Here is a 13462-nt window from a genome sequence, read left to right on the forward strand (position 1 = left end):
AACGTGTTAGCCATGACGTGTTGTACTGTGTAAGTTGTTGTTGTTATGAGTGGAATTGCAGATTAACAGTGTAGCCACAAACCACAGAAAACTTAAAATTAAGGGAATTTCTCGGTACGTGGCAGCACGTTTGAAATCTAGAAATGTCAGACGGTTTTTCGATGAGCCTTAGGATTCCCTTCTATTTGTTCTGTGGTAATAAATCACGAAAAAAATATAAACATAACCTTAAAAGATATACATGGTTAATAAGCTAATATCACAGAACAAACAGAAGGGAATCCTAAGGCTCATTGAAAAACCGTCCGACATCTCTAGATTTTAAACGTGCTGCCACGTACCGAGAAATTCCCTTAATTTTAAGTTTTCTGTGGTTTGTGGCTTCACTGTTAATCTGCAATTCCACTCATAACAAAAACAACTTCCACAGTACAACACGTCATGGCTAACACGTTCTGATGTTCTGTCGATTTTCGAATAAACAGTGTTGCACGGTATATAGAAAAAAAGGGAAATTCCCGGTACGTGGCAGCACGTTTAAATTCTAGAAATGTCTAGTTTTATCATCTCCCATAAGAGCCTATGTTAAATGAAATATGATTCCCTTCTGTTTGTTCTGTGCTAATATTAAGGTATATGATAAGATATGATAATAACAAATTATTCAAACATCGCCCACCTTGAGCACTAGTCTCAAAACGATAAAAATATAAAATATAAACATTATAAAATGAGCGTTATAAAGGAAAATTATAAAATATTAAAATTATAAAAGAAAATTTAACTAAAACATAATACTTTATATAAATTTAGGAACTCAATGTTCAGTAGGTAGGAAGTTTGACTAGTTTAGTAATAGAACGTTTAAGTTCAGTTTTTGAGGTGCGTATGCGTACAACTCGTACATGATTGTCCGCGGGATTGGTGAATACTTTGACGACACGCGCCATGGGCCATTGAGTAGAAGGTGTTCCAGTGTCACGTAGTATAACTATATCTCCGACAGCCAAATCATCTCGAGGTTTGCGCCATTTGGATCGTTGTTGCAGATTATTCAGATTAGTATTTGACCACTGTTTTCAATAAGTCTGGGTGATTCTTTGTAAAATGTTCCAGCACTTCCGATGGTTGACAATACGCCCAGTGTCATCATCAGGAACAGCTAACAGTGGAGTTCAATAATGAAGTCGCCTGGTGTCAATACAGTACCGTCATCAAGTGCACACAACGGTCGACTATAATATAGCTTCTATTTGACAACATTTGTATTTTCTTCAAAGGTAAATACAATGGTTCCCATGTTTTTGTAGAGAATGACTTTAGTACTCTTTATATTAGCTTCCCATAAACCACCATGATGTGGGGATGCTGGTGGGTTGAAATGCAAATTTATGTTAATAGAAACACAATGTATGGTTATTCATTTTTGAAATTCATTATTGGAAAGACAAAAAACCTTTAATTTATTATTTGCACCCACAAAGTTAGTGCCGTTCGTTGTCAGAATAGATATCAGATGGACATCTACGACGACTAACAAGGCATTTTAGAGTGGCAATAAATCCATCTGTAGTTAGATCATTCACCACCTCCAAGTGTATGGATTTTGTAGTCATACACACAAATAAAGCAATGTATGATTTTTTAATTGTGCGTGTACAGATCCCAACAGGTTTGGTTGTTATTGGCCCAGCAAAGCCAACTCCAACTTGAGCGAAACAGAAGCCATGGTAACACGAGCTGCAGGGAGATCAGTCATTATTTGTTGACACAATTCCTTTTGAGAACGTGCACATGGTATACAGCCATGTATAACCTTCTTGATAGTACTGTGACACTGAATTAACCAATATTTTTGTCAAATAACTAACATAGTTACTTCAAGAATGGAATGTAAGTAATATAAATGAACATGTTTTATAATTAAATATATATATATATGGATGATTTTTAGGTAACAAAATTGGATACTTCTGACCATAGGATATGTTAGCATGCCGAGGTCTTCCACCAACGCGTAGCAAACCTTTATTATCAATGAAAGGATCAAGACTACCTAACACACTATTATAGTTGCAATTGGTTTTATTTCATCGCTAAATACAGAGTGTTGTGCGATACGGATCCAGAAAAGTACACCTCGGTTATATTCTGGTGCAGTAATATGTCCTGACAGTCGCCTTGGTGTTTTGCAATTGTAACAGAATCGATAGATGTAAGCAGCGATGTGGTTGAGGCGTTCATAATTTGAGTATTTCATCAATAAGTCTTGCCCTATTGGATCAATATTGCTTAACAATGATACAGTAACAGTAGGTGGATGTCTTAACTTTTCAGTTGTATCTGAAACCGTTGTAGTTTTTAAATAATTTATGTCTGGCCATTTATCCTTTTCAGAGAGTCAGCTGGGTCTATGCCACCACAAATGGTTATTTATGATCTGATCACCTGAAGCTCCTCTGGACGCCAGGTCAGCAGGGTTGTCTGCAGAACGTACATGTCGCCATTCAGCTCTTGGAACTAATGACTGTATTAGACATTCGGTTTGATACAAAAGTGATCCATTTGTTGGCGTCACCTTGAATCCATTGTAGTGTTACCGTGGAGTCTGTCCACATTGTTATTGTATCCGTTTGTAATTGGAGTGATTCCATCAATGAGTGCATCATTTGTGCTCAGTATAGCACCACATAATTCCAGCCTAGGTATAGTGATCCTTTTCAGTGGTGCAACCCTAGTTTTTGATACCAATAAATGTCCAGTGTTATTTGAAATGATATGGATAGCTGCACGTTCGAAGCTGTCGGAATATCCATGTAACATTCGTTTAACCTTTAGTGACGCGCGCGGTATCAGACCATATAGTTGCGCGCGTGGGGTAATTATTTTCCGTTAATATAAAAACACTTTTTTCTTTACATTATTAGATAATGTAAAGAAATATATTATAAGATGTACCACCCCACAATTCCTCGTCACTTATGTCATCCAATAGGCATGCAATACGCCGGCGTTCTAATTCGTCCATACTTACAAAAAACGACTATAATTTAATAAAAATAAGCGCGCGCGGGGTAAATTTTTACCGAACTACAAACACAACCAATTTAGTCAACGATTACTCACGTACTGATTGTAATTAAATCCAGATTGTTACGTTTTTATGATTGTATGATAGTGACTATAAGATAGCATGACCCGCATGAGTGTGGAAAACCCAAAGAATATTTGATAGCATTTTAAAAATAGACTGGGGTAAATAATTACCCCGCGCGCGTCACTAAAGGTTAAATACAGTCATACGACTATGTTGTGCAGTGCATAATTTATATTATTACCTATCAGTGATATCGTATTATGCCTAGTATCTTATAAATTATCTTTTTTCTTTTTTATCATTATTATTATGTCTTCAACAATGCAAGATCAATTGGATTCTATATTAAAATCTTTAAATGAAGTAAAGTCTACACAAAATAAAATGATCACTTCAATGAATGAACAAAATAAAACTTTAAAAAGTTTTGATAAACGATTTGATGATTTATCTACTGAAATAAATAAACTAGCTACTGAAAATTCATTTTTAAAAACTAAAATTTCTGAACTTGAGAACAGATTAATAGAAATTGAAAAAACTACTTTAACCACTCAATTGGATGAATTAAATATATTAAATGAATTAGCTGATACACAATCAAGAGCTCAAAATATAATCTTGTATAACTTACCAGAAAATTTAAATATCACACAAAATCCGATGGTGAAAATTTGAAACTTATATTCAAAGAAATTAAGGTAGACTATAGTCCTATACTTTTCAACCGTTTAGGAAAACCTTCAGATCGAACACGCCCGTTAAAAATAACTCTTACGGATACAAAATCTATCTTTGAAGCATTACGTGCACAATCAATTCTACGTCATTCTCCAGATTTTAAAGACCTACGTTTTTCATCACATCGAACTATCAAACAAAGAGAACAAATGGCACTACTTCGGAAAGAACTCGAATCACGTCGCGAAAAAGGAGAAACTAATATTATAATTAAATACATAAAAGGTAATCCACAAATTATTAATTCAAAAAACATGTTAAGTCAAATACATTTACTATTTCAATCTATTATCAAAATGTACGTGGTTTAAACACAAAAACCCATATGTTAAACTCCCGCATTCCCTTATCTTGCTTCAACGTCTATGCTTTTGCTGAAACCTGGTTATCTAAAAATATAAATAGTTCAGAATTAGGTTTTAATGAATATAATATTTATCGATGTGATAGAAAATTGAAATACTTACAATTAGTAATCTTACTAGAGGTGGCGGAGTACTTATCGCTGTTGATAACAAATTATATTCTCGATGTATTAATATATCCGATAATACGTTAGAAATGGTTATTGTATTAATAAAATTTGAAGATAAAACCGTTATTATAAGCTCAATTTATATTCCTAACAGAGCAGCTATAGAAGTATACTCAAAATATTTTAAAATAATAAACGATATATATTATAACTATCCCAACTCAGATATCATTTTAGTTGGCGATTTTAATATTCCCTCAGCCACTTTAACAAATACAAAAAATTTCTTTTTCGACAACATTTCCTTCTTAAATATTTTTCAATTTAATAATATTTGCAATTCAAAAAATGATATTCTTGACTATGTTATATCAAATAATAAATCTAATAATGTAATTTTAAATAAGTTTCCTGTAGTAAATGTTGATTTATATCACCTTCCTCTTGAAATAAGTTGTGTTGTTTCACTTTTAAAAATAAAAGATTTAAAATATAATGAAATTTTATATGATTGGGAAAAAGCAAATTACTATCAAATACATTTATCACTGGCGTCGATTAATTGGTGGAAATATTTTTAGAAAATAATATAAAATCAAATATTTCATTATTCTAATCGTTATTATCTAACATAATTAATAGCTTTGTGCCAACTTACATTAAACGCAACTCTTCATATCCTATATGGTTTAGTAATGAACTTAAATCACTAATTAATCAAAAAAAAAGCTCGTTATAATTTTAAATATTTAAAATCTTATTCAAATTACATAAAATTTTCAAATCTAAGAACTAAATGCAAAAATTAAGACATATAGACTATTCTACATATTTAAGAAATGTTCAATATAATGTAATATCAAATCCCAAATACTTCTGTAAATTTTTTAACGATAAAAAACCTAAAAATCACCTTCCAAATTTAATTAAATGACAAAGAGGCAAGCGATGGACAATCCATAGTAGACATGTTTAAAGAATATTTTTCATACACATCACCTTTAACAAATCCAAATTACAAACATAACTTTCCAAATTCAATACCAAATATTTGCAATATATTGACATTTCTTTAATGGATATTTTCAACGAATTAGACAATCTAAATATAAATCTATGTCCAGGTCCAGATGATATATCTCCTAAATTTCTTTATAATTGCCGCTTCATATTATCATATCCAATTCACTACTTATTCAAACAGTCGTTATCATCTGGAATTTTTCCATCATTTTTTAAAATAGTTTATATTTCCGCGTTATTTAAAAAAGGAGATCGTTCATCCGTTTTAAATTATCGTCCTATCTCAAAAATATCAATCATACCTAAGATATTTACAAAATTAATAAATGACAAACTATTCCCTATATTAAAAAACATTATTATCAAAGAACAACATGGTTTTCTTCATTTTTAACAGAAATATTTCAAATTGTAAAATATAATGATTTTTTCTCAAATCCGATTTCTATAACTTCCGAGGTACCACAAGGAGACCACATTTCTCCACTTTCTGTTATACATAAATGATATTTTTTCTTCACTAAAACATACAAATATTCTACTTTTTGCTGATGACGCTAAATTATATAAAACTATTTGCTCCGTTTCTGATGCCTTGAAGTTACACTCAGATTTAGACGCATTTTGCGATTGGTGCACAAATAACGGCATGGAACTAAATATAAATAAATGTTCAATTATCTCATTCTCTCAAAAAAAAACCATTCTTGATTTTAATTACAAATTTTTAAACCTTGAAATCCAACGTGTATATTTAAAAAATGATTTAGGTGTATTTTTCGACACAAAAATTAATTTTAAACAACATATCAATAAAATAAAAAAATAAAGCATCTTCAAAGTTAGGATTCTTGAAACGACAATGTTCAAATTTTAACAATCATTTCGCATTAAAAAACATTTATTTTTCTATTGTACATTCTCAACTAGAATATGCTACTTTTATTTGGTCTCCTAATTCCTTAATTCTAAATCAAACTCTTGATTCCCTTCAAAATTCTTTTTTACGTTTAGAATCCTTCTAATGTAATGTAGAATGCCTTTCACATTCAGGTTATGAGGGAATATCTGGTTTTTTCAACATACCTACTTTGAGAAATCGTAGAAAATATCTAGCTTACATTTTTTTTTAAATTTATTAAATAACAAAATTGAATGCCAAGAAATACTAGAAAGACTAAATTTTAAAGCAAACATTAATTTAACTAGAAATAACGATTTATTCACTTTGAAAAATATACGAACCAATTATTCTTTTTCCTCCCCAATAAATTCACTGATGTCTATTGCAAATTCAGTTAACTTAGATTTGTTTTTTTTAATATAAATAATATTAAATCAGCATTTAATGTTTGATTATTTAAAATGTATTTTTTGTTTTGTTTCAATGTTTTTAATTGTTCACTGTTAATTCAGTCTAAATATAATTATATTTAATATATTGTAAACTATACTTATACTATATCTAGGTTTAAATAATATGTAATCACTAAACTAAATATTCATCATATGTTTTGTTATACTATACACTATATATTAATATTGTAAATGGATTTATTCCGTAAATAAATAAATAAAGATGCAACCTTGTTGGTAATCTAAGATGCTCCCAACATGGCGTGGTATTTCAAATTGCAGTTAATGTTTGTATGATGTTCGATGAGCAATCCAATGTTCAAGTTGGTTTGGCACAGGATCATCCCACTCGGATGACACAGTTGCCACAGTTGCTGCATGAGTATCTTGGCGACTATTATGAGTGGTGCCAGCCATCCACATGGGTCATAAGTGCGTGCAATTTCACCTAATAACTCACGTTTAGTAATGCGTTCCAAACATGGTGTAGGTTCTACTTTAAACGAAAAGGTATCTCTTGTAGTATTCTATGAAACACCTAACACAGCTACACTGTTTTGATCAGACATTGACATTTGCAACGTTTGGAGTTCAACTGGAATGTTTTCTAAAAGAATTGGTGTATTACTGGCCCACTTTCTCAAATCAAATCCACCTTGTTGAATATCAATCAACTGCTGTATTTGGGCTTTAGCATAATTGATGTCGTTAGATCCTGACATGACTTCATCAACGTAGAAGCCATTCTTAAGTATTGTGGATCCTTCTGGATAATTCACTTGTTCATCAACAGCAAGGTGAGCTAGTGTTCGGAGAGCATGAAACGGTGAAGTTATTAAGCCATAGGTGACAGTGTTTAGTTTGAACTGTTTTATTGGTTCTGATGGGTGATTCGCCACACATTGCCTTGATAACACTGGTCATCGGTATGTATATTAATTTGTCGAAACATTTGACATATGTCAGCAGTGTAAACATATCTATGCATTCGAAATATTGTAATAATTCTTACTATGTCTCGTTGTAGCTTATGATCTCGATGTAACGTATCGTTTAATGATTTTCCATTACAGATAAGAGCAGATCTATCAAACACAATTCTCAATTTGGTAGTGACGCTTGAAAGACGTGAAACATGATGATGAGGAAAAAAAATGACCGGACTGTCTTCAGTGGGTTGCACAAGTTCCATATGGTTCTGTTGAAGATGGTCATACATGAACTCACGATACTGGTTGTACACAGATGGATTTCGAAGAAGAGGACTTCTCCACCTGAGCGAGTCTTCGTGCAGCAACGTCATATGAACTGTTCACTGCATGTGTAGTCTCCTTAAACGGCAATCGAACTATATAACGCCTTTTTTCATTTCGTTTAAATGTTTTAAGAAAGTGCTCTTCATAGAGTGAATCTTGCTTTGACATAATTGTCACTCTAGACAATTCTTCAATATTCCAGAAATTTTCAATTTGTTTCCCAAGTTGCATTTGTTTACATTTATAGTGATATGTGCGAGATCATTTTTTATGATGTTGTTACTGCAACCCGCCACGATCCAACTAAACCTTGAATTTTGTAGTATAGGAGTACCCTTTGGTCCAAAATGTTTGTCATCCTGTAGAATGTCATAAAAGAGTTCAGCTCTTGTGAGCATGTCAATTTTTCCTGGTAAATGGAATGTAGGGTCGGCCAATTGTATGCCTAGTGAATGGTGCCAGTTTGATGTGTCCAGTTTGTCGACAGGTAAGTCAACAGTAATACGTGGTGTTACCAAGCCAGTAATTTTATACTGCTTATGGTTTAAGCGTGACGTCACCGTGAACTCGGCCATCTCGGTAATAGTTGTCTTTGCTGACGAGATACCGTTGACGATCACACATGTTTTTATTCTGTTAATACCTAGTTCTGTTATCAAAGACGATGTAACAAAATGCGATTGTGATCCAGAATCTAGTAGTGCTTGGCATAACACTGTTCGGCCATTCTTGCCACTCACATGTAATAATACTGTTGATGGTATGACGTTCCGAGATTTGGTAGGGTATGCCGCTCCTAGATGAGACATCGTACTTTGAAAACCATGCTCCTTCACCTGGTCACTTGAAGTATTTTCACCCTCTGGTGTGCTAACCTTTCTCATGTCCAAATGTAATAGTATATGGTATTTTAAACCACAGTTTTTACAAGTCTTTTCATTTGTGAATTGATTCGCACTATGTGTTGTGCGCAAACAATTAAAACATACTTTTGCCCTTTTAGCTAAATTCAATCGTTCACTGGGTTTTGATTTTATAAACGTATTGCACTTGTAAATGATGTGGTTCTGCGTACATATTGAACTCTGATTGTTGGTTTGACTATCAGTCGCCAAATGCGCTGTGGTTCTAACAAACTGTTTTGTCTTGCCAGCATTAATTACATTATTTATAGTGCTTGGTTTATATTGTAACATATTCAATGCTTATAATCGATTCTCGATAAATCGCTTAAGTTTCGTCTATGTAGGTATTTCAGGATGAGAAGCGGACTCGACTTCCCAACATCTTCTTACTTCTGTCGGCAAACGTGTAGCAACGATTCCGATGATGATAGCGATATTGCTCTTAGATGTTTGTTTGTGCCATCAAGTAATGACTTTAGGCCCATGGTGGTTTCCGTTTGATAAACGGTTTGTATCAATAGGTAGTTGTTGAAAATGACTCTATGTATACAATAAGACGTTCGTTGTCGTATCTATTTAGTAAGTGTCCATGCTTCTAGGTAATTGTCACCATTATATGTCATTGATTCAATGATTTGAGATGCTGATCCTTTCAAGCTCGACTTGAGGTAATACATCTTACGTGTGTTGTCGATAGAGGTGTTAGAATGAATGATGGATATAAATTGGTCTTTAAATGGATACCAATCATCGAAATCTCCTTCAAAGGTAGGTATATTAATCGGTGGCAATCTGGATGTATTATTAGTGTTTTGACATTTGTCAGACATGCATGTCACAGCTGTCCGTTCATGTAACCGACCTGTTAATTTACCCTTGGCTTTAATATAGTAGTCACTGACCGTTTCTAAATCTGCTATGAGCTTGTCGATCTCCTCATCGTTGGCTTCCACTGATTTCACATCGTAGGCTTCGTTGTACTTAGTGAAAACATCTTCCAATAAGTTCAACTGGAGTTGAGCTTCCTCATCTGTATAACGATTGACCCCGTCATCGGTCAGCTTCTCTCGCTTTCTCAGAATGAGTTTGCCTTTGTTTTTGAGCGTCTTAAAATCCATTGTGAATGTATGATATTACCACGATGCGAATGTATTATAGGCGAAGGAACGATAACTACGCGAGCGTAACTACACGTACCGAACTAAACATTTCGAGCGACGTATGTAAATTTACTTGTGAAATTCTGCAGCTATCGAACGCACTTGTGTACGAGTCGATGCGAATGGATGTAAAAAACTGATGTATCCGGTTCGTGAGGACCATTAATGTTTATAGAAAAGTATTTTGGATGTAAAAAAGATCATGAGGTTTGTTCTCTTGAATGTGGACTGTATTGTTGTAAAGAAAAAAAACATAACATCAAATCAAAATGATCGCGTAATAAATCATGATAAAATATAAACATAACCTTAAAAGATAACATGGTTAATAAGCTAATAATAATAAGGTATATGATAAGAAATGGTACTAACAAGTCTTATCAAACAATACTACTTACTTTTTAATACATATATTATTCAGGAAATTATGAAAAATTATGAATTTTAAAGAGTAGTTTAAAACAAAAGTAACTCTTTAGAATTTATTACTTACATGAATTTGGATTTGAAATTTAACAGCATAAAGAAAAATCCATTGACTGAAGTCTGTGTTAAAATGTCTACAGCATCCAATTACTAATCTGTTCATATTTTGACACAAAACAGAGAAAAGTGATATAAATGTGATATCTGTGATAAAGTTTTCTCAAACATTTGATTCTAAAAGTGCATACAAGGATAAATACTGAAAAAGCCATATGATATCTGTAATAAAAAATAAAAGGTTTTCAACAATATCGAATTTAACAAAACATACAAGAACACGTCATACTACCAAAAATTCATATTAATGTGATTATCTTTGATAACTGATAGGTTTTAAATAACACAAAATTTAAAAATTCATACAGGCTACAAGGTTAGGTTAGTAGGTCCCGAAGAAACCCATGCATATAAATATGATATAGATAAATATGATACGATTTTTTGTAACATCAAATTTAACAAGGACACATCAGAAAAAAAAGCCTTAATTTATAGAAGATTCTGAAAACTAACTGCAAGAAAATAATTTCAATTATGAGATTGGTAATGTCCCTGTTTAGGGTTTTGTCTTCGTCACAATGTTCCCTTTAATGAGAACAATAATTTATAGAAGTGATTGATGTGAGTAGGTGTGTCGCTGTGGCTGTAATTAGTCTCGTAACGTGATTGAGAGTACGGTGCGCCCACTGACATTAGTCCCTGAATATGTGACCCAGGTGCTTAGTGGCAAAAACCTTGACAAATATAAACGTGTATCCAACTCACAGTAACAACCGTACTAATCCCTACCGTTAACCCTTTACCTTACCTGATGGTCATAGTTGCTGAGATTAAGATCAATAAAAAAACCTACTTTCCGACATTATACTTTTATACATTTCAGGTAGATCGGAGGATTACAGCTTGAGTAATATGTAATATATATATATATGTATTATATACCCCTTATCCCATTCCGAAGAGAATGACCGTTAAACCAAACATTTTTCATAAGAGGGGGTGGGGTCCAACAAAATAAACATTTTTAATTTGTATAAACAATAAGTAAATGTTTTAACCCGCACATAGGCGAGGAACTTATATGTCTCCCCACTATACACTGACCCATTCCGGTTATCCAAAATCGCCGAGAGATATACCTATCATCCGTGTATAGTAGTTACATTTACGGCCGTATCAAGAGTGGGCACAGAACGATATTTTTACCTGTGTTTTGATAGAACAATTGATATTTGGGAACACATTTAGGTATAGGTACACATTTTTTCAGATTAGGTTAGATTAAGTTCAACCAAAGCCGGATTAATGAAATTAGTTGACCTGGGCTAATTTATTTTGAGAGACCCTAATTTGACAAAAAAAAATATAGATATCCCCCTGGATAGAATATACTTATATAAACATTAGGTGAAAATTTCATGTATCTATGGTCATTTGTTTTAAAGTTACATCAAAAACCAAAATCGATTTTGTCGAAAAATGAGTGTGCGTAAAATTTCCCGTTTTCCCCTTAATTTTTAGTTTGTTTTTCTCAATTATTTAGAAAAGTATTAAGAATTTTTTACTTTTGACCCCCCAAAGTACCAACTAGATTCACTTTCTGATCGAACGAGGTACTGAAGTCAAAAATCGAAGCATATGACGTGATGACAGACACAAAAAAAAAAACACACACATCATGGTAAAATCAATACATTCATCGCTCCGCTCAGAATCTAAAATATATATTTTTTATAATTATATAACCTATATGTCAATTGATATTTATTAGTTAAATAAGAAAAATATATTCCCTTAGAGAGCAAATTCACATTACATAATTTAATCAAGTGTTAAGATATAAAATATATGGTAATAATACAAAAACACAATTAAATGGTTAATTAAAATATTTTATTCTAAATTCACTTAATACAAAAGTATGTATAAAACGAGTGTTTTTACATATTATGTATATTATTTTCAATTAACATAATATTGTTAACACACTCGATCTATCTACAATCTATGTAGATCTTAGTCGATTTTTAATTAAGCCCCACTTAGAAAATGAACGTTCTGCAGTAAAAACTCAGGTTAACACACATTAGGGACGCGGCCAACTACCACACCACACCTGGTCCTAAATCCTAATTGTATTCTTAATCTTGGTGAATGGTGAAATTAGGGTGGGTATGAGTAACACCTGGGTTTGTGCTATGTGATTCGAGGATTCGTCAATAAAAACTTGGGTGGTCATCATAAGAGAACTAGCGATTCCGGATGATGTTTGACACACATAGACACAACACACATAGTAGGGACTGAGGCCAATCGCAGTGTCACACCAGGTTCGTTTTAATAATTAATATTAAGTGGACGCTACATCCGCATATTGTGTCGTTTCTGTCTTACAAATGTAAAACATTGCGAAAACTGTTTTACGCGGGAAAGAACCACTCAAGCTGTAATCTAAGCTACAACCAAATTTTCACACTACAAATAGGAGAATATTTACTATGCATCGTTGTCTTTAATTTTTAAATTTCATAAAAAAAAGTTCTTATTTTTTAAAATTCATTATTTTTGAGTTTTTCAAACTAGAATAACTTTTTTTTTAGTTTCTGGTATCATAACGAAACTTCAACATAATTTATTATAATAGCAAACATAAATTTAAACCATGTTTTTAAATTATTATTTCGTGTTATAAGTAGTATTTCAAAATTGTAAACTTTTTGCACATCTTAAAATATTTATAACTCGTTTCTAGATTAAAATATGGTAAAAAGCAATGTAAGGCGTCCAAATAATAATCTTACCTTTAAATTTTTTGAGAGATAAGTTCACTCTAATTCTTCTTGCTATGTTGCGCACTTGTAAGATGCAGACTAAAAATGCGGTTATCATGACCTCTTGATAAGTAAATGTACTACCATTTTATTTAGGTATGATCATGAAGATTAGAGATAAGGAGACCAAAC

At 32.4% G+C, this 13462-nt stretch overlaps 1 protein-coding gene across 1 annotated transcript; it reads right to left on the reverse strand.

Moving 5' to 3' along the window:
• Nucleotides 1–8121: 8121 nt before the first annotated feature.
• Nucleotides 8122–9144, reverse strand: LOC149056222 (uncharacterized). Its single transcript, XM_089227044.1, has one exon. The coding sequence runs from the start codon at nucleotides 9142–9144 to the stop codon at nucleotides 8122–8124; it is 1023 nt and encodes a 340-aa protein (XP_089083170.1).
• Between the last annotated feature and the right edge of the window lie 4318 nt (nucleotides 9145–13462).

This window comes from Diuraphis noxia, unplaced genomic scaffold, assembly GCF_037042655.1.
Source record: "Diuraphis noxia isolate RWA-SAM2 unplaced genomic scaffold, SU_Dnox_SAM2 contig0004, whole genome shotgun sequence".
Classification (NCBI taxonomy): domain Eukaryota; kingdom Metazoa; phylum Arthropoda; class Insecta; order Hemiptera; family Aphididae; genus Diuraphis; species Diuraphis noxia.

Bases quoted from the DNA above. Each gene is read 5' to 3' on its own strand.
- LOC149056222 (XM_089227044.1), bottom strand. From the start codon at position 9,144: ATGTTACAATATAAACCAAGCACTATAAATAATGTAATTAATGCTGGC.